The sequence below is a fragment of the Hakea prostrata genome, chromosome 5 (genome assembly GCF_041222555.1).
Source record: "Hakea prostrata isolate BN-2017 chromosome 5, UWA_Hpros_2, whole genome shotgun sequence".
Lineage (NCBI taxonomy): Eukaryota > Viridiplantae > Streptophyta > Magnoliopsida > Proteales > Proteaceae > Hakea > Hakea prostrata.
The window spans coordinates 19,761,926-19,785,266 of record NC_142604.1 but is presented as its reverse complement, the minus strand read 5'-3'; the positions used below and the strand labels follow the sequence as shown (position 1 = coordinate 19,785,266).

Genomic DNA, 23,341 nt, shown 5'->3' with positions numbered 1-23,341 from the left:
GAATCTAGAGATTTTTATAACCAAACGGGTATAATTCTCAGATTTCATGAATCCAGAGATTTGAAATCTCTAGATTCATGTAACCAAACAGGCCCTTAAAAAATCTAGAGATTTCAAATCTATAAATTTCAAATCTATGGAGTCATGATTCATAAAATTATCGTTTGGTTACCCTGAATCCTTGGAATGAAATCTGTAAATTCATCATGAAAAAAACATTTATAGAATCATAGTTCAAATGCTTAATGCTTTTATAGTAAGGGGGTGAAATCTCATACTCATAAATCTACATATTCACATTTTTAATGTAAAAAGGTGAATCTCTAGATTTCATGAATCCAAGGATTCACACAACCAAACGATATGAATCTCCCATTTGTGAATCTAGAGATTTTACATTTGTGAATCTAGCGATTTAAAATCTGAAGATTCATATAACCAAATATGCCAAAAGAAAAAAATGTTCATATGTTGTGGCCCAAAGAGACAGTTTGGCTTTGGTGGATTTATTAACTGATAACCAATCTCAAGGCCCACTAAACTTTACCTCCATCATTGCAGATACCAAGACGCTGGCCCAGGAATTTAATAGCTGCTCTTTTCTTTTTGTCCCTAGGGAGCAGAATGTTATTGCTCATTCATTAACCCAGAAGGCGTGGTCCCTTGAAGGCAGGACAGATTGAGTTCTTGATTTATATAATCATTTCCCCTTGGCTTTTACCTTTGAATGAAATTGCTGTTCACTCCCACAAAAAAAAAAAAAAAAAACGAAATTCTAAAACTAAAACTAGTTTTATTTTTATTTAATTTCATGCATCCATATACAGTTGGAATCCGTCAGTCCCAGTACACATCTCTACTGTAATCAAGCCCCTCTCTCAACCTTTTGTCTCTTTCTCTCTCTAATGGCACCACCAAGCTCACCAGAAAACATTCCAATGGCATCGCAAAATTCATCTATCACTAGAAGAACAAACCACTTTAACAAGCACCTATCACCCATTTTTCTTTTCTCCTACAACCAACAAATGCTATAACTATTTTCTGAATACCATTACCAAACACATCCTGCATATCTATTTGTGATTGTTAGTTGTTACAGAGGAGCTGGAGCAGGTACCATGAATAAACACAGGACATTGCAGGACTATGTGAAACAACAATTCTAAGAAACTCTCAAGAAAAAAAAAAGGGGTGGGGGGGGGGGGGGGGGACAAAGAAGAATCAATTCCCATATAGTAATAGCTGCCAAACTAGGCTTAAAAAACTACTCACCCATGTACGCGTTTCCAATGGCCTTGCTGCAACATATTATTTGTTTGCCTTCCATGATGAAAAAACTTCACTAAGGCTTCTGTCAACCAGCAGCTTTAATTATCTGCTCTCACCAAACAAAACAAAAGCATAACAGGAACATCTGGTTTTTGTGCAATCATTATGTACATGGTCGGTGTTTTCAGTCCTAAAGCCCAGTAAGGGAAAGAACTGGCATTTCACGCTCCCTCTCTCACCCATCCCATGGCTGCAGAGACAGGCTGTGTACATACATAGCCGAACACAAAACCTATAACCAAAAATATAAAGAGGATAATAGACGGAAAACTAAGATTACAATCAGGTATGTACTATACACCTAGTTTTCGACCTGGGAACACGCCCCTTCAACCTCCACACATAGAGCAATGCACCCTGAATTCCTTGACATCTGACATAGCTTCCACCTGCCCAGACATTTAAAGTGAAAACAGGAACTAGAAGTCAGATTCCAGAAGGCCTTCACAAATCCTACCATCAACTACTAATTGCTCTGCCCACTTGAAGCTGGCAATGTTAACGATGATTTTGTGTCTTCAGATTTAACTACTACGCTCATTGGAACAGGGAGAGCAGATCCACTCAGCTCTGTGGTTGGATCCCCTTTCTTGCCATCGTCCAACTTAACAGCTTGTGCAAAGCTCTTTGATATCTGCTTCACTACATCATTGGGCAATGAAACAGGAATCTGGTGCTCATGAGTGCCAGCCACAGGCACAACCATCAAGCTGGCTTGTTGTCTAGCCTTTCTCTCCTGCATGGCTTTTTCCCGGTCTTCATAGAAATCAAAATCATCTAGGATGGACATATCAGCTTCGTAGTTCTTGAATATGTTCAACATCTCCATGCCCTGATCCAAGTTGACCTGCATGATTTTGGGCACAAGATGAGGGAAAATAACATACAGACAAAAAGGTGGAGTAAATAATAATAACTTAAAAAAACATGAAAATAATGTATCAAAACGAAATGCGTACGCTCCCATGCAGTAGAGGAAAACAGGAGAGTAAACTAGTTACTATGATAAAATGACAACACAATACATGTTAACTGAAACTACATGAGGTTAGGAACTTAGGAATGAATACTTGGATACAGACAACATAAACAAAGAGATTAGATTAGGATCCCTAAAATCCATTACTCTCACATGCCACCCACAGAACAACTATGAGAACTGATCATTTAGAAGAACCTTCATAATGACTGCCTAGCCCAGGAGATAAACCATAAAATTTTCAAAATTAATGATTTGCTGCATAAGTAAAGATTTTGTTACAAATTCAATCATTCTCACACTAAATGACAAATATCGTGAGAGCTTGATAACCTCTTTCTTTGATTAATTTCATAAAGCAAAAGATTAGACAAAATTTTTGAGATCACATTTAATTATCATGCCCCTATTTCTTGTCCTCCATGGTTTTTAAGCATAGGAAGACCAAAGTTTGTCATTACCAAAAACCACAAACCTCTCTAGCCAGGCAAACCAAATGGACAATTAGCCAAAGATCCAAACCTCTTACAACAAACTGCAGAAACTCAGTTAAAGCTGTGAATAAAAAATTCTGGATTTTCCGACTGCTTAACGGTAAAGGTAATAAAATCCTCTACCTGTTGGAGACTTAATAAGTTAATATTGACCAACGGAACCCTGAAAGATGTATAAACAACGATGGAAAAATGTAGGAAGAAAAGAGAGGCAAACTGTGGTCCTAGTTCTTCCATTTGTTAAGCAATCACAATAGGGCAACTGACAAACACCCAAGATCAAACAAGTCCTAGACTGACTACAGATTAGATTGATTGGCACTTTAATGACAAACAAAAAAATACCTCCTGAGTGTCTCTGCTATTAGTCACAGGCTTGTTATCATTATTTGCAAGTATGATATGACGGAACTGACTGTTGGGGACATCTTTAACAATTTGCCACTTGACAGGGAACTGGCCACTCCACTTGTCTTGCTGCCAATAATCCACACTTCTATCAAAATCCACAGGCCCTACCATCTCAGCCACCCCACAGAACTGTGCACTAGCATTTACCTGCATATTGCCATGAAGTAAAAGACTCAATATTTATGATCTATCAAATAAAAGCATTAATAATTTTTTAACAATCACAACAAAATAAGATCCAGTTCCCTCACCACCTATTCTGGTAATGTGAGAAAAGCATAAAAATTCATATAGCCCTAATATGATTTGGGGCCAAGTGTAGGATCTAGAACCAGAGTCAGATTCATGTACGGCTGAGGTCAGGTTATTCCTTTTCTTCCCCTTCCTTTAGAGCAATTCAAATTAGGGTTTCAGATGGTCAGTTAAAGTTAGGACTGGGTTAGAATGAAGAAGGCTATATGATCAAACTATGAGTCTATGATCCACAAAATTGGGAGATCCTGAGGAACAAAAAAGTAGTTTTTGAAATCTATGTTTTTTGGAATAATTTGGGATTTTCCAAGAGTTGGGATTTTAGGCTGAGAATGGGGATGAAGTTGGATTGAAGGATTTAATGGTGGAGGAAATGATATGCCTTAAAGGAGGATGGGGATTATCTAATGGTCAGATTGGGCTGTGATGAAAATTCCAAAATAACACCTTGCTTCTATCAGCAAGGAGAATCTACAGAGAAGTTGCACACCTGAAGTACTTGAGCAGGTCTATGGAAGACTAAGTGTTCAGGAGGAGGTGTTAGAGAGTTCTAATGGTGAGAAAGGGGCTGGGGATGAAGATGGATCAAATGGAGACAGAAGAAAGAATTAGGTTTAGGGTGTTGGAGAGGACCCTGCAGAAAAACTTACTGATTTGATGAAGCTTCACTAGCAGCAGCCTTAAAGTTAATCCTTGATCAGCCACTTGATTAAGTTGACAGATATTAAATAAGACTGAATCCACAGTCACTAGAATTTAAACACTTAATCCCTCAAACCATCTTGGACTTAAAGCACCAAATCCTAAGAACTCGGACTTTAAACACCAAGGAACCCTGACCTAGACTTAAAACAATAAATCAACAAAACTCTCAGAAGGAGACACCAACACCCATGCTTGGGCAAAAATTGCATAATACTATGTTTGTTTTCCTCAATGGAGCATCTAATATAGCCTCTTAATCAGCCTGATTACAAGAGTCCCCTTTGGACTAGGAAAGGACAACAAAACAAACTCTTAAGTCCTATGCATGAAGGCGTGCCTTAGAGCACGATAACATTTCTGTTTTTAGGCCAAGTTTCTATCCAAAATTGACTTCTGGTATTTTTATTATTGGCCAAATTTCTAGGCAAAAAATTCAATCGTTAACACAAAAGTTTCTATTACCAGGCCTAGAAAGAAACAAAAACATGTTTAGCATACACAATTATTTATGTATCCATAGCTTCTATAAATTTCTAAAAAAGCCATTGAATACTCAAAAATTTGGAGGTGAAAGTGGTGGTGGTCGTGGCTGTGTAGGTGGAGTTAGAATGGGAGATGGTGGTGGTGGCAACAGAGGTTGTGGTGACACTGGTTGCAGAGCATGGTGGTGGTCTGGAGGTGTAGGTGTGTTAGTGGCAGTGGCAATGGTGGTAGAGTGGAGGAGGAGGCGTTGGCAGTGGGAGTGGACTGGTTGTGGAGGTGGCAGTGGTAGTAGAATGGTGGAGTGGCAAAGGTGGTTTAGAGGAGGTGGTAGTGGCAGTTGTAGTGGAGGAGGTGGTGGTGGTGGCGTTGGCATTGACATTGGCAGCAGCGGAGAGTGGTGACAGTATGAAGGTGCAGGTAGAGGTGGAGGTTGGTGCCACTGGCAAAGATGGTGGTCTGGAGGAGGTAGAGGTGGTGCCAGTGGTGATAGTGATGGCAAAGGGAGGTGCTGTGGTAGCACAGGTGCAGGTGAGGGTAGAGGCGGTGGCTAAATTTGCACTCGAGGTGGTGTTTAATTGTGAACATAAAGTTACTGCTTTGCCCATCAAATCAACTTTGTTCTCCTTAAAAAGCAACTCCACGTAAGTCTTCCTTATATTTCTGGGATAGAGAAGCTACATATTGGAGCTTTGTTTTTCTGTTTATCAGCAACATTTTTCTCGGTTCATTCCCGGGAACAGAAAACGAACAAAGTACAAATAAGCTCTCGTCTTTTAGTGCCCAAGAACAGAAAAGAGATTAATAGTGTTACCATGCAGGCCCCCAGTGACTAATATGCCGGTGAGGTTGTCAGCAACTTAAACTGAACCAGAAATAAACCAATTGAACCATGGTCCAAGAGCTTAAAAAAACATGTGCACTGTAAACTGCTACTACTAGTAGGTGTAAACCCTGTTTAAGGGTTAGGGTTTTTTGTGGATTTTCCCTAAAACTAAGGCTACCCAGAATCTTCCAGAAAAGAAAATTAATTTTGAAGGATGTGTAGGGTGGGTAGCACTTGAAACCTCGCTGTAATGCTGATTCCAGATCTGGAGTTCAACAGTAGGGTTTGGAAACTTGGGTTTTCCAGTTCGATTAGGTGTAGAATGGGGCTGCTGCTGCTGCTGCTGTTCTGTAATTTCAGGCTTAGTCCTAATGGTTTTAGAGTGTGGGCGAGGGTTTAGGTCTAGAGGTTGAAGATGGATTGCAGAAATTTTAATGAACAAGATGAAGTGCAGAATTTTAAGTGTGTTAGGCTTTTGGGTTTTAGGTGGAATAGGTAGGGATGGAATGAGGGACAAGATGCAACCCAGTTAAGAGGGAAAAGGGAGGTAAGGGGTTTGGGATTAGAGACTTAACAGGGGAGGCCTGCTGTTGCTGCTGCAGGGAAGAAGAAACAGAGAAAGAGGGCTGCGGGGGTTGGAGAAGGGAGAGGAGGATTCCTAGGGCTTGCGCACAACAGGGGAGGGGCTAAGCAAGAGTTAGGGTGTCATAGGGATGAGAGGAGGGGGGCTTGGATGTTGACAGGGGGCGGGGAAGGCTGCTGCCAGGTCACAGCAGCAAGGGGAATGGGGAATAGGGTTGCGCAGGGCCAGGGGAAGGGCTGGGGAAGGGTGGGGGGATCCTTGCATGGGTAGGGAAGAGGAGGGGGAAGGGGGCTGGGGTGTTTACTTACTTGGTGGAGGCTGCTGTGGTTGTAATAGCTGCTGTATTTTAATACTAGTTGCTGATTGTTGAAGAATGCTTCAAAATCTGCCGTGGTCCTCCCAAAGAGAACTACAACCTAGTTTCTCACAAACACTTTGATTTTATTGAATCAGACTTACAACCTACAAAGAAAGAATAGGGTTTAATTTATAGCCTACTAAAAAGAACTAAACGCTAGGAGGGATTCTTTTATAGATTAAGATCCCACCACATAATCTTGACCATTGAAATAAAATCTAAACATCCAAAGGTCCCTAATGGACAGATGCTGAAATCAAAGTATTAATTAATTTAAAATCTAATAAGCACATGCTTAGATTTTGTTTAAATTAAAACTCTAATTGCCACTTGTGCTGGAGTTTAAAAGAACTAAGGACTCGACAACTAACTCAAAACGGGAATTTTTAACCACAGTCGATCTATAATTACACTGCAATTAATATTCCAGCAACTAAATAGGGCACAAGATGCCCAAAATACCCCTCCTAGGGGGTAAGGCCAGCCTGGGGCTTCTTAGAGCCATCTTGTGGGCCCCACTTAGGGCTTCGACAAGGGGTTCAAGTTGTGTTCACGTCACTAGTACTCATTGCGGTACTACTTGGACAGCTTCCCCTTGGCCTTGTGCTTGCAGATGTAGGTCTCTAGATCTGCAGTTATGCACCAATTATTGACTTCCCCTCTCAGATAATTATCAAAAGTCCAAGTGAAGAAAATCATTATAAGAAGGCTGAGGTCAAATTAGAAGTAAAACAGTTTCCACATTCACCCTAACATGCAAGTAATCAGAACTTATTATAGGCTAACACAATTAACAAAGCTGGAAGAAAAGCATAATAAAATTAATGGGAGAGGTCATATGAAGAACAGATGGAAGGACTGCAGATTGGAAGACAATACGAACCTTTGCATAGACCCTGAAAATGGCCAACAAACTATGCTCGCTTACTATTAATTCAATATATACTAAACAGTCCACACAAGCAAATGCTTTGCCTTGATGTATCAGGGTTTAATCAGCAGCAGAAATTAAGATTTAAGAGGCAAACCACTAAGGGGTTAGGGGTTAACAACAGGGTTTCTTAAGCAAAATGTTTAATTTAAGACATCTTATATAATAAAATAGTCCAAAGGTAGAAGCTTACACTGATGTTGACTAGGTTGGGTCTCCTGATAGGAAGTCAATTTTGGGATATTGTACCTTTATTGGAGGTAATCTAGTCACTTGGAGGAGTAAGAAACAGAATGTGGTAGCTTTATCTAGTACAGAAACTAAAATATAGAGCTATTGTTTGTGAAGTTTGTGAACTACTATGGTTGAAAGGCCTGCTAAAAGATACTGGAATCCAAGTTCCAAATCCTATGATGTTGTACTATGACAAGAAGGCTGCCATTAGTATTGCCAATAATCCTATGCAACATAATCGAACTAAGCACATTGAAATTGACAGATTTTTTGACAAATGAAAGTTCAAACAAGGGTTGATATGTATGCCTTTTGTGAGATCTGGAGACCAAGTGGCAGATATTATTACTAAAGGTTTAAAGGAAGGAGATTACCTTCCTATTCTAACCAAGTTGGGCGTGACTAACATCTATGCCTAAACTTGTGAGGGAGTGTTGGTTGAGTTCTATTAGGAGTTTAAGTTCATACGTTTTTCTATTTCTTGTTACCCTGGCAAAGGTATTTATGTAATATTGTTCTTTCCACTTCATTATAAATAAAGAACTTGGGATCACACTGATCATACAAGCTATTCTACCAACATCGTGTTTCTCAACATATAGTTGCTGATTTCATTCACTACTATCTACTTCGGTTTCACATGCTGTTTCTCACAGTAGTAGTTTAGGCATACCTTTGATTTCTTCAAATCCGGTTCTTACATTTTCTGTGAGTTACTTACTATCTTGCGATAATTAATAAATTCTCGCTGCCTAGTTATTCCATTTATTAGGGACTTCGGGCAAATAGACAGAAATTCAATATCAATTTCAGCCCTACAAATAAATGGGCTTAAAAATTAAAAGATTAGATAAAATGGTTTTGGGGGTTAACTTACTGAAAAGAACAGAAAGACTGGGCAGGCAGCTTTTCTCTCCTTAGCTTCACGATAAGCAGCATCGAGTTTCCTGTTCCCATTAGGTGTGCTTGCCCAAACACCATATTTAATGCTTTTGTGGACATTATCTTCACTGTAGGATTTGATAATGAAGAATTTGGCATCACTGTATTCTGTTACAAAATCTGGACTGTTGTATGACACACTATGGCTGTCATCTTTAGATATGCTGCTCTTGCCACTATCAACGGAAGAACCATTCTCAGCAGTGATCTGGCCCTTTGATTTTGTAGCCCTTGGTCCTCGGTTCTGCTCGTTAAAGATATCAACCGATCCATTACACACACACAAGGATCCAGTTCCTCTTCCTCGTCGTCTGCCCTTCTCAATTGCCATCCGGCTCTGGGTGTGTGTACCCAAACTGGAAAGAGATCCAATCCCAAAACCAGATCCGTGATAGATTCCACCATTAGCATACCCCCTGGAATATGAGCTGGAACCAGATCCAAACCCATATAGAGGTCTTTGCTGTGGAGAAGCCTGAAAATAATAAGAGCAAGTTCAGAAGTTACACTATTAACCCTGCAGGCGCATAAATGGTATGGCTGAAAACAGATTAACCAATTTCAGAATAGGACGAACTGATAACAAGTTTCACTAGGATTCATCATATACAATTCCACAGTTAACCTGTAAGAGGACTCAGTATCAAGTATAAACTCCCAGCTATCATGGAACTACAAGGTAAATTCAATGTAAATTCACATAGAAGGGCACATCTCAAAAGGAAAAGGAGAAACCCAGTGCACAAGACTCCCGCAACTGCAGGGTCTGGGATAGCAAATGTGTGCAGCCTTATCCCCTTTTCAGGACAGGCTGTTTCCATGTTTCTAACCCATAACCAACTATCTGATTCCTTTCAGAGAGAGAGAGAGTGAGTGAGTGAGATTTTGTTAATCAGGAATCTGACATTTGATAACTAGATGAATTCAAATGTATGCCTAGCTATGTCCCCTCTATATTTGACCCTTTTGTGGCCATTCCGTATGTAGCCAGGCTAAGTCACTAAACAATGTGTGAGATTTTTATTAATTAATGATATGGGGGAGGAATCCCTTCTGTCTAAAAGTTCCTTCATGGTGCTTGACGAAGTCAGGAACCACACCAATAATTCATCTAAAAGAAAGTCTCAAAATCAGCATCCTTCAACAATTATTCTCAGAAGACCAAACCCACCATGCCACCTTGCACAGCTGAAAATAAGAGTTAACTGTATTTGATATTTCCAGAAGAAGCAATACTTTTAAGGATCCCCAAAGATCATAATGAATTCAAGTCATCAACAGGAAAGAGAAAATTCACCATTCCGATGCTGTGCCCAAATGATCCAAATTGCTGTGGAGAAGCTCCTGGCGATGGCAATGGTGACAAAGACCTCTGCCCATCTGTGGGTTTTGACCAATCTGACCATGATACACCAGATCCAAATCCCTCATACCCTTGCTGCAAATCATAGAAACTGCCACTGGCAGAATTTCCATCAAAACTATTTCCGACACCAAAGGAACTGAATGGAGGAGAATAACCAGGCCTGGGCCCATAAAGCATTCCATCCCCTTGATGATCTATGTTCACAGGCATTGTCAGCTCAGCTTGTGAAACTGGAGTTGGTGAGGACATATATGGCATACTAGGGGGAACCGCTTGCTGGTAATAAGGCTGACCTGCAAATTGGAATTGCTGCTGAGAATATACCTGACCATCTCCCCGTGCAGAAGGAAGTGGTGTTGTAACTGGAGAATATGGCCCATAAGGCATCTGAGGATTGTACCCAAAACCAGTATGGAATACAAGGGGTGGACTTTCGCTGTAGATGCCCTTAACAAGATCAAATGGAAAAATAAATATCTGGTGAGATGTAACAAAGTAGATTTACTAGTATGCTACAGAAATGCAACATTAAGTAAATTTACTTACAGGAGATCCAATTTCCAATCCTTCTGCATTGACATAGTGAGGATATTCATCCCATTCACTGAACCCATTGTCATAACCTGGAACTCAAAAGTATATAATAGAAACAAGCATGTTATGAGAAAGAAGCAATTAAGGCAGATCATACATGCTCACACATTTGCAGCAAATTTGTAAAGTAGCATGATGTGATCGAAGGATGAAGAAGAAAAGGACCAAAATCAGAATTTATTAAACAATTGGTCCACTTTCATGGGCCAGAACAAGGCCAATTACTTTGTTTTAACAGATCTTACCCGGAGAACTGATTCACCACCCTGGTTTCAAAACCCTTCAAGCCAGTTACTAAAGGCCCACCCAAGCTTGAAAATTACAAAGGGGTAGAAGCAAATGTGAAATTATTCTGAAATTGAGGACCCTTTTGAAGGCAAGCAGGCCTTGAGATGCAGATGTAATTAAAAGTTGATGAAATAGAGCTGATGTGGAATTACACATCAAAAATTGTGGACAAGATATAAAAGAATCAGAGTTATGCAAAATGGGTCTTTAGTAGCAAATAAGAAAATATAGCTCTTGGTTAGCCCTTCAGGACTGGCGGTTCACACAGTCGCAGTTGCGAAGAGCAGCCCTAACATCTTATATTTATGCCTCCCATGCTCAACTTCTCCGGTTCCCCACCCCCACCACCACCCCCCAGTTTTAATTACTTAGGTGTGCCTCTGCAATTTGCACGACTGGAATTTGTGCCAATTGTTCCTTCTTCTTTTTTCTTTTGCTTTTTTTAATATAAAAAACAAATTGATTGATTTACTGCATCTCACTTCCATGAGCATTCCGTACATCAGCCAATAATAACATTACATTTAAAATCTTTAGATCACTAATTATAAAGGCAAAATGATACTAAAGCAGTCTCCAATGACAGGTTAGGCGTCCAAGGCATGCCTTATCAGCCAAGGTGCCTGCCTTTCATCCACTTAGTAAAGTGGTGACCGCCCAGCACCATGGAAACCTGCCTAGACACCATGACAACTATGGTTTTAGAGATACATTCAACATGAATTTCCAGTTTGAGCCATATAAATCTGAAAATATATTTTCACTTTGCAGAACATTACTGATTTCCTGGTAGAGTGGTAGGTAATGGGTCATAAACACATACAGCATCTACCAAAATGTTCTCCAGTGCAGGTAAAGCAAGAGCAACAAAACCAACCTCCATAGTAGTATGTATGGGCTTGAGGTGCATAAATATTGGGTTGATAGATAGTGCTCCGATCTCCAGCTGCACCTACAGATGCTGACTGACCTGAGGCATCTCCAAGGACACCTGCAGGGGCTGCATCCTGAGAAGGATTTGAAGGACCCATCTGCTGCTCATCTTTGGTGCAAAGTGGCTGATAACAGAAAATTAGAAAGGAAAAAGAATCAAGGAACTGATTTTACAAAAAGAATATTAACAATAAAACTGTAAAAATAAATAATAAAAACGGAATCATTTTAAAGGGGCTAGAAAAACTACCTGGTCCTTCAAGTTATTTTGATCAGCATGTTTCTCTTCAGAGTTCAGGGTCAATAAGTTTAGTGACTCAGTAGAGTCTACGAAATAAGAGTAGAAAAAATTATTGACTACCCAATGCTTACTGAAGAATAGTTGGGAAAAAAATATATCTAAATCAAAGTTCATTAAAGAACACAGTGAAGGTTAGTGATATGTACACAAGCATAGATAAAAATATGAATCAAACTGACTACAGATTAATCTGAGGAGGGGGAAATCAGAACAAAGCCACTCTAGTAAACATGGGTGATGGATAATATAAGGAAAACCTATAAGATTCATATGCAGACCTCCAATTCCATATTTCAATTATCATACTGAGGAGAAGAGAGTGCTTAACTCCTTATTTCCTTACAAAGGGTAAAATACTTAACCGTGAATCAATAGATAGCTAGAAGCCTAGAAGTAAATCAGCAGCCTCCAATTGGAAATAGCAAACTCATTGCTTTAACAAGAGAAACATAAAAGGAAGATACATGAGGATACTGGCAAGCTCCTCCTCAATTCTCGTGCCAAATTCCCAAGTTTGTCTGACCATAGCCCTTGCCATCTCTCCATTCATCCCTTTCCCTCTAGTTCCTAAACCTTTCAAATTCTTCAATATGTGGACCTACCACCCAAATTATACTAGCAAATCCTAGAACAGTTCCAAATTTAGCAACATTTGCTCCAGGATAGCAGCTTCCTACTGCCTTCTTTCATACCAATCCCATCCCCGCATGATTTAAGCAACTTGTTCTGGCTGATCTGTTGAATTCTCAACATCTCCTTCCAGGAAGAAAGCTTTCCCTGAGTCAAATTGCTTGAACTTGGAAACTCTAATATTACCTACTTTCACAAATCCTAACTTTAACTCAATCCACCAACCACCCCTTACATGTACTTGGTGTCCTGCCCAAGAAAGAGAACCAAAATCCTAGTAACCTGGGAAAGTCGTGATTCAATAAAGATTCTACATCTTGGAACGAAGCCAATTTTGGCAAGCTTTATGATAATGGAATCGACCAGCAAAAGCATTAATGCTGCAAAGACCAACGCACCAATTGTGGGACAATACAGTTGTAACTCACAAGTTTTTCTAGATGCTCACCAAATCTGAAGAAATCAAAGTGAAATGTTTCCAGATTTCTGTAAGTAACCAAGCTGTTGAGCAGAAAGAAGAAACTGAGAGAGGAGAGAAAGTAATATCGCAAACAAGAGAAGAGGCCTGCAGTTATCTGTGGCCTTTTCCTTATTCTCGATCAACTCTCTAAATCAAACAAACATTCCGTTGCCATATCCCCAAGAAGGAGGAAGCCAACTCCATGTTGGACTTTGCATCCATCTCTCTTTGTAATCTCATTCATAAGTTTATAGCCAAAATTTTGGCAAATAGGCTTCAGTTTGTTTTGCCTTCACTAATCAGCCCCAACCAATCAGATTTTATTTTTGGAAGAAACACTGCCCAAATTTTTCTTCTTTGCTCAAAAACTGTTAAGAGGTTGTCACACAAAATTCTGCTCTCCGGCAGGGGCAGAGCCAGGATTTCAACTCTTTTTTTTTTTTTGGGTGGGGGGGGGGGGGGGATGCTACACTGGAAGAGGGCCAAAGATCAAAAAATAGCAATAGAAGGGCCCAAAATGGGCTTATTTTAAGAAAAATTAAAAATATTGGCCGGGGGGTTGAAGCATGGCTCCCTAGGCCTAAGGGGAGCTCCGCCCATGCTCTCTTGAAAATTAATATTCATAAGGCCTTCCTTAGGGTGTTTCTATTAGCATGGGCATGGCATGGCCTTCTTTCTCTTCTAGAGAGAAGAACTACAGAAAACTATAGAATTCATCGCCTTTTCGTCCTCACTCGCACGTATTAGTCAAACTTAGCTAGCATACTTTCACGTAGCGCTCCGTTTGCTTGTGACTTTGAAGAGTCTTCAATGTCCACACCACTCATCATAGGTCTCCTCAATTCTTTGCATTGGGACTTTATTGCTAACATTACATCCTTCATCCACTGGAACAACATCTCCTCCCTCTTCTTCTCTGTCATCATTTATGGTTCCCTTATTGGTTTCTTCCCCTTTAAGGTTGGTATCCTCTAAAGTTGTCCCCTCCTACCCTTTTTCTTCACTCTTAACCTTGAGGTATATTCTAGGATTATTCAGGTCAAAACTGATCAACTTCTCATCTCTCGCACTCCCAAGTTCAAAGCCACCAATCTTACTCACCTTGCTTCTATTGATGACCTCAGGATCATCTCCAAGGCCACCTCTTCCTCCATCTCTTCCATTATGTCCTCCCTTCCATTCTTTGAGAGTCTCTTGGTCCTTCGCATTGAATTTCAGCTATCCCATCTCCTCCATTTGGATATCCAATGGGGATAGACACACCCTACTCCACATCACTAGCTTTTCTTAGGATCTATTCATGTCATATCCCAGCCTTCCTCTCATTCTTGCTAGACTTACTGCACCATTCCTATCCCTATGTTGGATTTATCCAAAAAGGCTCAGACTATAGAAGGTTAAGCTCCCTTCTTATGCTAGTCAGAGCTGATCAAATTAGTCCTCCAATCCTCCTATGGAATCTCCTTATACTCCTTCCTACTGAAAGGCAAGGAGTCCTCTAAATTCCATCACCCCATTAGTTGGGCCAGAATTTGCCACCAAAACCTGAAGGTGGTGTTGGCATCTGTAGGATCAAAGCTTACAACACTACTAGCATCCTTTAATTGATATGGAAAAATCTTGACCAAGCATGATTCTTTTTGTGTCAAATAGGTTAGGCTTTACCTTCGTAAGAATGACCCTAGTTAGAGTATCTCTACCCCATATGAAGTCCCTCTTGGATTTGGTGCAAAGCTCTTCTTATCCACCCAATCACTACCTCCTTTTGGCTCAACCTTTGGCATCTTCTCGGTCTTCTCTATCTCCTCTTAGGCACACGTTTAGTCTATTACTCTAGCATTCCCAAATATGCTTTGCTTGCAAGTGTCATTTTCCATGGTTATCAGATCTTTCTCTCTCCCTTACCCTAGCCTCACCCAGCTCTAGGAATCTTACCCACCTTCACTCCCCTCTCCCCCAACCACCCTACCCAAAAAAAAAATTCCCCAACAGATGAGGTCACCTGGCTCCCCCTTTCTAGCCTTTTCAATTCTAATAAGCTTGGAACCTAACCCACCACCACTCCACTGCTATCCCTTGGTACCCCTTATTTGGTTCAAAGGCCACAGCCTTACGGTTTGGATATCCTCAATTGTTTCCTCCCCAACCAATCCTTCCTCCTTCACTACCATATAGGTTCCCTCTTGTGCCCTTTGTTGGAATGCCATTAAGGATGTTGATCACCTATTTTTTGCCTATCAGAAGACCTTCCTTTGCCAGAGCTTGTCATTGGTTGATGATTGTTTTTTGTCGAGACACTATTTGTTATATCACTGGTAAGCTAGTTTTTGGGGCTGTCATCAGGGTGCGAAAGTTCGTTGGGTATCGCCGGTTCACTACCCAACAAACCCAACGAACTTTTACCGGAATATCGGTGATGAGGAGAAAGTAGATCGGCTGATGAGAGAGCAGCGTTTATGGTCAAGCACTCGTCGGGGAGATCGGAGACTTAGCTTCAAAGAGAGAACGGAATCAGATAAACAAAGAGCGTGACTACGGCTTGTGATGATTGCAATGTGGGTGTGGAAAACTCGCCGGGCAATGTCGTCGGGATTCCTGATCCTGAAGAGTCACCAGAGACAATCTTTGTTGCAAAGGCGTCTCCTTCTAAGATCTTGGAAAAGACGAGCCTCTCAAAGCATAGCGTTGACAATAGGAAGGATGTAATTAGTGGTGGCGAGGGAAGCCAATGGAGTGGAAGGAAGAAGACTGGTTCAAGGAAGGACTGGTGGTGGCGGCAGGAAAATGGCCGCGAGAGTGGTGGCGTGAGGAGTTCTGCGAAGAACTTGCTAAGAAGAAGAAGAAGAAAAAAGGGCTTAAATCCAGAAGTGGTAGTAGTGTTGGAGAATGTTGGTGGTTGAAAGATGAGGATTCGGTACCGAAGAGGAAGAAGAACGGAATCCCTGTTTTTAATGGAGAATTGCCGGAAAATCTCGGTCACTTATGTTCTAATTTGAGTTAGAGTTCAGTTAGCAGTTTCAAATCAGAACTCCAGCTTAGTTTGTAAATATAAAACCCTCCATTCAAAGGGAAACACACCAATTCAGATTTCAGATCAATAAACTATACTCAGTTTGGGACCCCCTTTGTGAATGTTGCCGCTGCAGCAATGTTTTGTTCAGTTAGGTGGGTCTAAGATTGAAAAAACACTAAGGTTTTTTGGGGAAGTCAAACCAGATCCATGCTATGGCTGAATAGACAGCCTTTGACGAAGCCTTTTCAATCATTCCAAAGCTTTACAAGGCTCCTGATCTAGGTATCTGGCAGCCAACACTCCATTTCCCTTCTCATATCACCCTCTTTATTTTCTTGAATTAGACCCAAAATTCAAGGCCAGATCTACATCAATCTGACCATTAGATCTGTTCCAAACTTAAGGCACATCATCCTCCAACCTAGTTAACTTAGATACCAATTTGACCTCATTCTAACCAAAGTTTAAAATCTTGTCCTGTCCCAGTGTCTCAACCTGATATCGAGATTTCAGCCGAAATTTCGACAAAACATGGTATACCATTTGAACATGTTTCAGTGGGTTTTAGGTGGTTTTTTTGTCTGAATTTTTGTATGCAGCCTAATTTGAGTCCAATAAACACAATGGCAATGTTATTTTTTACTAAAGCCTAACACAAACGGGTCTTCTTGATTCGCACACGCCCAACTGTATGCAGTGTCTTCTTCTTCTTCATTCGATCAAGGGATAAACAATAAGGAACCTTAGGGATTTTGCTTTGAGAGGGAAAGGGGAATTCAAACTGATGTGCAAAATATTAAATTTAGGGTTATGTACACCCGCTTGGTTCAGTTCAGTGGCTGGGTACCAATGCCTTTGCTGGTTCATGAAATTGGTTTGGTTCAATGAGCGATTCATGATTTAAGAGGGGCTTTGAAGCATGTGTGCGATCCAACAACCCACATTTCACCCGTCCAATGGCGAGGACGGAGGAAATGGCAAGATGGTGTGGATCTGGATGCAATTCCAACACACCCATGATGCAGTGATTGTATTCAATCCTCTGTCCTGTGAACTCTAAACCCAGACCTCAACAAAAAATATACAACTGTGTCACTACAGTTCAGACAATGGAAAACTTTAAGCTCAAGCAAGTAAAAGAAAAACATAGTAGATAAAATTGAAAAACCAGTAAAGTACACTACAAACTAACTGAATTAAACAACATACAAGAGTAAAAGAACCTAGTCATTACAAGCGAACATGAAAATTCTAATGCGAAGAAAAGAACAGATTAAAGTCATTCAACAACAAGCTTGCTCAACAAATGAATCCCACAAATCAACCAACCCAAATTCATAAGATAAAAAGTCTCGACTTTGCTGAGAAAATTAAAATTGAAGACCATCAAAATCAAATCCAACAATACAGTAATCTTCAGGCTGCTGCGAGAAAGAGGGTTTCTTCGCTTCTTTTCTGTTGTAAACTCAACTCATACAGTAAGAATAAAGATTCACAGAGATATATATATATAAATAAAATAAAATAAAAGGAATAGCAGAAAGTTCAATACAGAAAAGCCAACGAAAGCATCAAATCAAGGAAAATATGAAGTTTTCCAGACGTACCACCAGCAGCGATGTTTCGATCCGGATCTTGCTGGACGCCTGCCATGAATCAAAGATCTCTAACAAAGCACGACGCCAACCCAAGCAGCGTGTAATCTCTAATTCAATAAGCTAAACCAAAAAGCCAAAGATTCAACCTTTTCTAATCACCTAAAGGATTTTGTTTAGTTGTTGTTCTGGTCAGGTAACGATGATTAGAAGAAACGATAAAAACAAATCGGAATTTTAGGTTGTACAGGAAAGAAGCCGCGGGAAGAAACCTGCAAACACAGAAAATCAGTAGCAGTAACGTTTCGCTTCCCTTCGTTAGATTCCACAACTTTCCAATTGAATCAATGCGCATCAGACTTGAAAGGACAAAAGCAAACATTATATTTTTTTCCTTTTTAAACTTCTATCTGTCTATATCTATATTCACCGAAAAGGAAAACTGGTTATTATTACCAAAAAAAAAATATGAAAATAAAAGAAAATTGATTAAACACTGCACAGAGCATGAGGCTCATACGTCAATTTGAATTTGAAGAGAGACTTTTTAGTCAACAAGGATAAAAGCGAGTTATTATTTATTAATAGGTGAGACATCAAACTCGATTGTTATTATTATCATTTATTTATTTGTTTTAATAAATGACAATTTGGAGATCTTGTGTGAACATTGTGCATCATGCATTGTTGGTTCACACAAGTCAACATAATCACATGGATCCACTGATTGATAGCCAACCTCCATTTTGAGTGTCAAAATATGGGTAGATTTTGGGTAGATTTGGTGTAAGTACTAATCAATTTGTAGTGTCTTTGGTGTATGGGATTTTTTTTTTTTTTTTTTTTTGGGTCTGAGAGGTTCATTCAGGCCAGCTAGCATGCCTCGATTTAATCCTCATAAAGAGCTTTATCGTACACAAGTGTCGAATCCATGATTTCTCTATTGAGAAATATGGATGTTACCACTCTACCAATCCTACATTGACAAAGTGGTGTATGAGATACTAGAAACCAAAAACTTCTCGCATTTATGAGATTTCAAATACAGTATGTCAATAAATGATAATCTGGAATCAATGAGATAAAAGCAAGCAAGCAAAGTACAACCACAAAAAGCACTGGTAAGTTTTAACGTGGAAAACCCTTTAATAAGAAAAGACAAAATTCACATGGTCTAGCCCAGCAAAAAACTTTCAATATAATAAGTAATGGGATTACATTTGATTACAACTTCTTAAGCTTTGGACCTAGCTTGTGGATATCCCAAACATTGAAGGAAAGAAACAAGAATATAACTCTACAACCAAAAGAATGAGTTTTTTTTTCACCTCTAAAATGTCCAAATACAACTTCCATTAGCTTAGATATAACCTAAAAAATGCCAATTATAAGAGAGCATGAAAATTTGCAAGAAAACCTTGATGAGAAGCAGGATGAGCTAGACACCTGGAGCATGCCGAAAGGAGAAAAAATGGGAGGGGTTTGTTGAAGAAACTCCATTGCATTCAACTCTTTTAGTGGTCTCTTCAACGTATATTATTGGATTGGAATCCTTTGGGGAAATTTCTCTGAGGTCTCCCTCTTGCCAGCTTTATGTCCAAGGTGTTTCATTCTCGGTTGTACTTCCTTCAATTCTTCTTAGTATCCGAAGTTTTTCAAGAAGGGGTCCTATCCTTCAATATTATGATTTGGTCGACTAAGCTAGATCATAAGTGAATATAAAATAAAAAATGCACATAGTTGTTTTAGCGGAATTACTTGAAATAGTTCTATCACTTCTAGACCAATAAAAATATGAAAAAATACATGTCAAATTTTTTCTACACTACATTTCTTCTCCAAGAAAACTCCAAAACCTTGTTAATGGTTTCTCATCAAAGTCTCTTAAGAAATGAAGTGAAAGTCAATCCCAAACACCCCCCCCCCCCCTTTAACTCTAGCTCATCGAAAGAATAGTCAACAATTTTTCACTTGCACGTCCATTTCTAAAATGAACATTTATTTTATATCAACTTTTCTAGAAAGTGGGCTCACCTCCAAATGTACACCTCATCATGTGGATGGACTCAAGGTGGGTCAACTGTTGGGAAAATTATCGATATGTGGTTCACGTTTTCCACCTATGTAAAAGATCGATAAAAATGGTTCACTTTTTCCACCTATGTAAAAGATCGGAAAAAAAATACAAAAACGCTACTTGTGAATAGTATCTATGTGTGACTCACTATGAAATTGTACAAAAGTAACACAACAATTTATGTAGTTTAGCTTTGCCTACATCCATGAATATAATGGAATTTCTTAGCTATGAGAATTGAGACATACAACTTGTACAATACTCAAATTTATAACCAAACCATATCTTGTACCCCTCTCTCAACTCACACTCTCAACCCTTAAAGAGATTAGATACTAACCCACTATACCAACTCTATCCCAGTCACTACTCATTCAACACTTGAGATCACATATTTAGATATTGTTCTCTCTCTTGTGTAAAACAACCCCCCCCCCAACCCTATTTATAGATGGAGGGATTAAGGGGTGGTGAGATTTTTTTTTATTTGAAAAACACTATGGACAGTGGTGTCTTCCATATAGTACCCATGAGATCTATATGAAAATCACAAGTCACATGTAATTCAACTTATCGAAGTTTTGGTGTTGTCTGCCAACAGTCTACCATCCTCCTTAATGAGGAGGACCAACACCAATCCAACTTAGGACCTACCTTTAAAGTGTAAAACCCACACCCAATAAAATGTGGAGATTCATGTCACACTTACTTATACAAGTAGAGAAATTAAACTCAGTGAGTGCACAAATTTATAAATAAACCAATAAGATTCAAATAATTCAATTTAAAAAAATAGAAAGAGCATAAAGCTTTTTATTAATAGTGAAAAATGTGACCAGAATATATTGTCTTTTAATTGCAAGCCTAAGTTATTAGAAAGTCACAATTGAGTTCACTTTCAAAGCAATAAAATTAATAAAATATAAGTTATATACAATTAGGACTAAGCCTAATATAGAAAATATCACTGGTTATTTTGACAACTTGTAAAAGTGGGTTTCCCATGTGTTATGGGTGTGCCATATTTGCACAAACATCAATCTAGTGATCAGCAACTAACCCCTAGTTTTAGTTCAAAATTTTGAATTTTGAATTTGAAATCAACTATTTGATCACACGATTGTATCTATGTGACTGAAGAGGAAAGAGGATGGAGAAGAGAGAAACTTTGGAGAAAGATGGTGTGCATAGGGCTTCTATGTTTTAGCGTTTACAACCTTCGGAAAGGGTTAGTAATGGCTTCTCTCAGAAGATGGACGGTGGGAGATCTTTCGCTGGGGTGGTAGGGACTTCCATTATGCATGAGATTGATTCCCTCCCATCCCCTATGCAGGCAGGATCTTATCGGCGCATTGTTATTCCTCAAACTGAGTACGAGCTGCAGTGTACTCAATTTCGTTTCTCCTTGATTGGGAGGGTAAACTTTCATCAAACAACAATGGATGCTTTACATGATCTGGCTTCGAAATCATGGAAACTGAAACAGGGAGTTTTTTAACATTCTTTGGGGAAGGATTTTGTGATTTTTCAATTTAGATGTGAGGAAGATTTGTCAAAAGTTTGGAGAAGAGGTGTCTGGAATATTGGCAATCAACTGATTCGATTCCAACGTTGGCTTCCGGATTTTAACACTCATGCTCCCCAACCTTCTGCCAAACTGGTTTGGATTCGCTTCCCTGATCTTCCTCTTGAATACTGGCATGCCAATGTATTACTTTCTATTGCCAAGACGGTAGGTCGTCAAGTTTCTTTAGACCATCATACTCGACTTGGTTATGTGGGACATTACGCAAGAATTCTGAAGTTCAAATAGAACACCTTGAACCTGGTTCTACACATGTTTTCAGCTTCATTCAAAAGGTGATCTATGAGGATGGAATTCAGAGATGTTTTCAATGCAATCGAGAAGATCGTTTGGGCCAAAATTGCAATGTTAATATTCCTTCGGCTAAAGAGAAGTCTATTCCTCAACACCTGGCGCATGAAGATGCTGTTCAAAATGAAGGTCCTAATTCTATTAGGATTAGTGTTGTAGTAGTGACAAAAAATCAGGTGTTTTTGAAAGACTCAGAAAAAAAGAAAAGACGGAAAAACAGGGAAAAGCGAAAAACCCTAGCCGCCTCCCGACGCTGAACTCCCTCCACCATCCCGCCGGTTGAGGCGGAGAGACTCAGCTTTTGCAGTCTCTCCGCCTCCGTCTCTTTTTTCTCCTCTCTCCTCCTCTTCCCACCTTCTTCCCCTCCCTCCTCTGCTTACATCTGATCGATTTTTTTTTCTTTTTCTTCCTTTTCTCTGGTTTCGGAAACGAGATATGAACTTCACTTCGATCTGTTTTCCGAGCTCTCTCATCGCCGATCTCTCTCATTTTCCCTGTTTGCTCTCTCCGATTCTGTTTTTCTTCTCCATCTCAGTCGCTTTTTTATTTTTTTTCTTCTCCATTTCTATTCAGTCTCTTTCTTCCTCTCGTCCCCGTTTCTCCGGTCTCCACCTCCTGCCTCTCCGGTCTCTTCCACCACTCCATCTCCATCTCCGCCTTCCGCCTCTTGCTTTTTGCTCGGACAATCAGATCTGTAGTTTTTGGCTTCGATCTATTTTGTTTTTCCGGCCATTCTCTCTCCCTGGTTGTAGTACTCCTTTTTCCCTTTCTTCAGTTTTTTAAATAACAAAAAATTTCTTTGGTTGCAGCGATCGTTGGTGAACACCGCCAAGAAACTCCAAAGTCTGGATACAAGTCTTTCTGCAGCAAGCTTGAACACCTTTACGGCAGAGCCGGATGGCAGGTCTGACCCTCCTCCGCACTTTTGATGTTACCACTATGACAACTGAACGATTTTTGTGTCCGCCCTTTGAGGCGTGTTATGTGTCCGCCTTTGAGGCGTGTATTTTGTTCCCCTATGTGGGTGCCGGTGATTATTTGGTGTTGTATTTTTTGCAGCGTTATTTCTAAGGGTATATTGGGCTTGACCCATCCCTTACTCTGGATGACCCTGTCTATTGCATGTATGACAATTTGGTCCCTTTCCGCTCCTTGGTTTGGTGTGAACCTTGTGTTTTCATGCAACTGTGTGTCTATACTTTTCTTTCTTTAATGAATGAAGTACTGCTTACCCAAAAAAAAATTCTATTAGGATTGCAAAGATGCTGGAGTAATCCGTCCTCTCAAGTGGTTCATGCGGCTTTAGTGGAGGCTGGGCTAGTGGACTCTTCGTCGGCCAATGGGAATTCAGTTAATTCTTATTTTTTAAATCAAAAGGTTTCTTCTAATGAGGTGTTGGATTTAGGTAAGGAGTCTTCTACGAATCATTCTTCTACGACTCCTACCTAGGACAGCGATCCTTTTGAACTTCAAAAATCCTTGATGCGGATAAGAGTTCTAAATCTCACGGAAACCTTCAATTGGAAGATGGTTTTGAATTTTAAAATGGTGTGGTTAGTGGTTCGGCCAAAAATTTTGAATTTCAAAAATCCTTAGATGCGGATAAGTGTTCTAAGTTAATTGGTAACTTTCCTTTGGGGAGTTCACTAATGGGACCCGAAGATAAAAATAAAGATAGTGA

At 39.7% G+C, this 23,341-nt stretch overlaps 1 protein-coding gene across 2 annotated transcripts; it reads right to left on the bottom strand.

The window, feature by feature from the left end:
* Window positions 1-1,220: 1,220 nt before the first annotated feature.
* Window positions 1,221-18,206, bottom strand: LOC149015635 (YTH domain-containing protein ECT4-like). Of its 2 annotated transcripts, XM_089155040.1 has the most exons (8): window positions 17,720-18,206; window positions 11,959-12,035; window positions 11,653-11,833; window positions 10,440-10,516; window positions 9,825-10,340; window positions 8,463-9,002; window positions 3,151-3,363; window positions 1,221-2,179 (listed from the first exon to the last, which is right to left on the bottom strand). In XM_089155040.1, exons 1-8 carry the CDS (start codon window positions 17,763-17,765, stop codon window positions 1,799-1,801), a joined length of 2,031 nt encoding a protein of 676 aa, XP_089011166.1. In that variant the 5' UTR covers window positions 17,766-18,206; the 3' UTR covers window positions 1,221-1,798. The 2 variants fall into 2 exon arrangements, with proteins under 2 accessions (XP_089011166.1, XP_089011167.1); XM_089155041.1 differs by lacking the exons at window positions 11,959-12,035; window positions 17,720-18,206 and having other exon boundaries at window positions 9,825-10,329; window positions 11,653-11,661.
* Window positions 18,207-23,341: the final 5,135 nt, after the last annotated feature.

Excerpts from the sequence above, each read along its gene's own strand:
- LOC149015635 (XM_089155040.1), bottom strand. The coding sequence starts at position 17,765 with ATGGCAGGCGTCCAGCAAGATCCGGATCGAAACATCGCTGCTGGTG. Across the intron at positions 11,834-11,958 it reads AAAATAACTTGAAGGACCAG|CCACTTTGCACCAAAGATGA; the intron begins GTAGTTTTTCTA and ends TTCTGTTATCAG. Across the intron at positions 3,364-8,462 it reads CAGTCTTTCTGTTCTTTTCA|GTAAATGCTAGTGCACAGTT; the intron begins GTAAGTTAACCC and ends GGCAATATGCAG.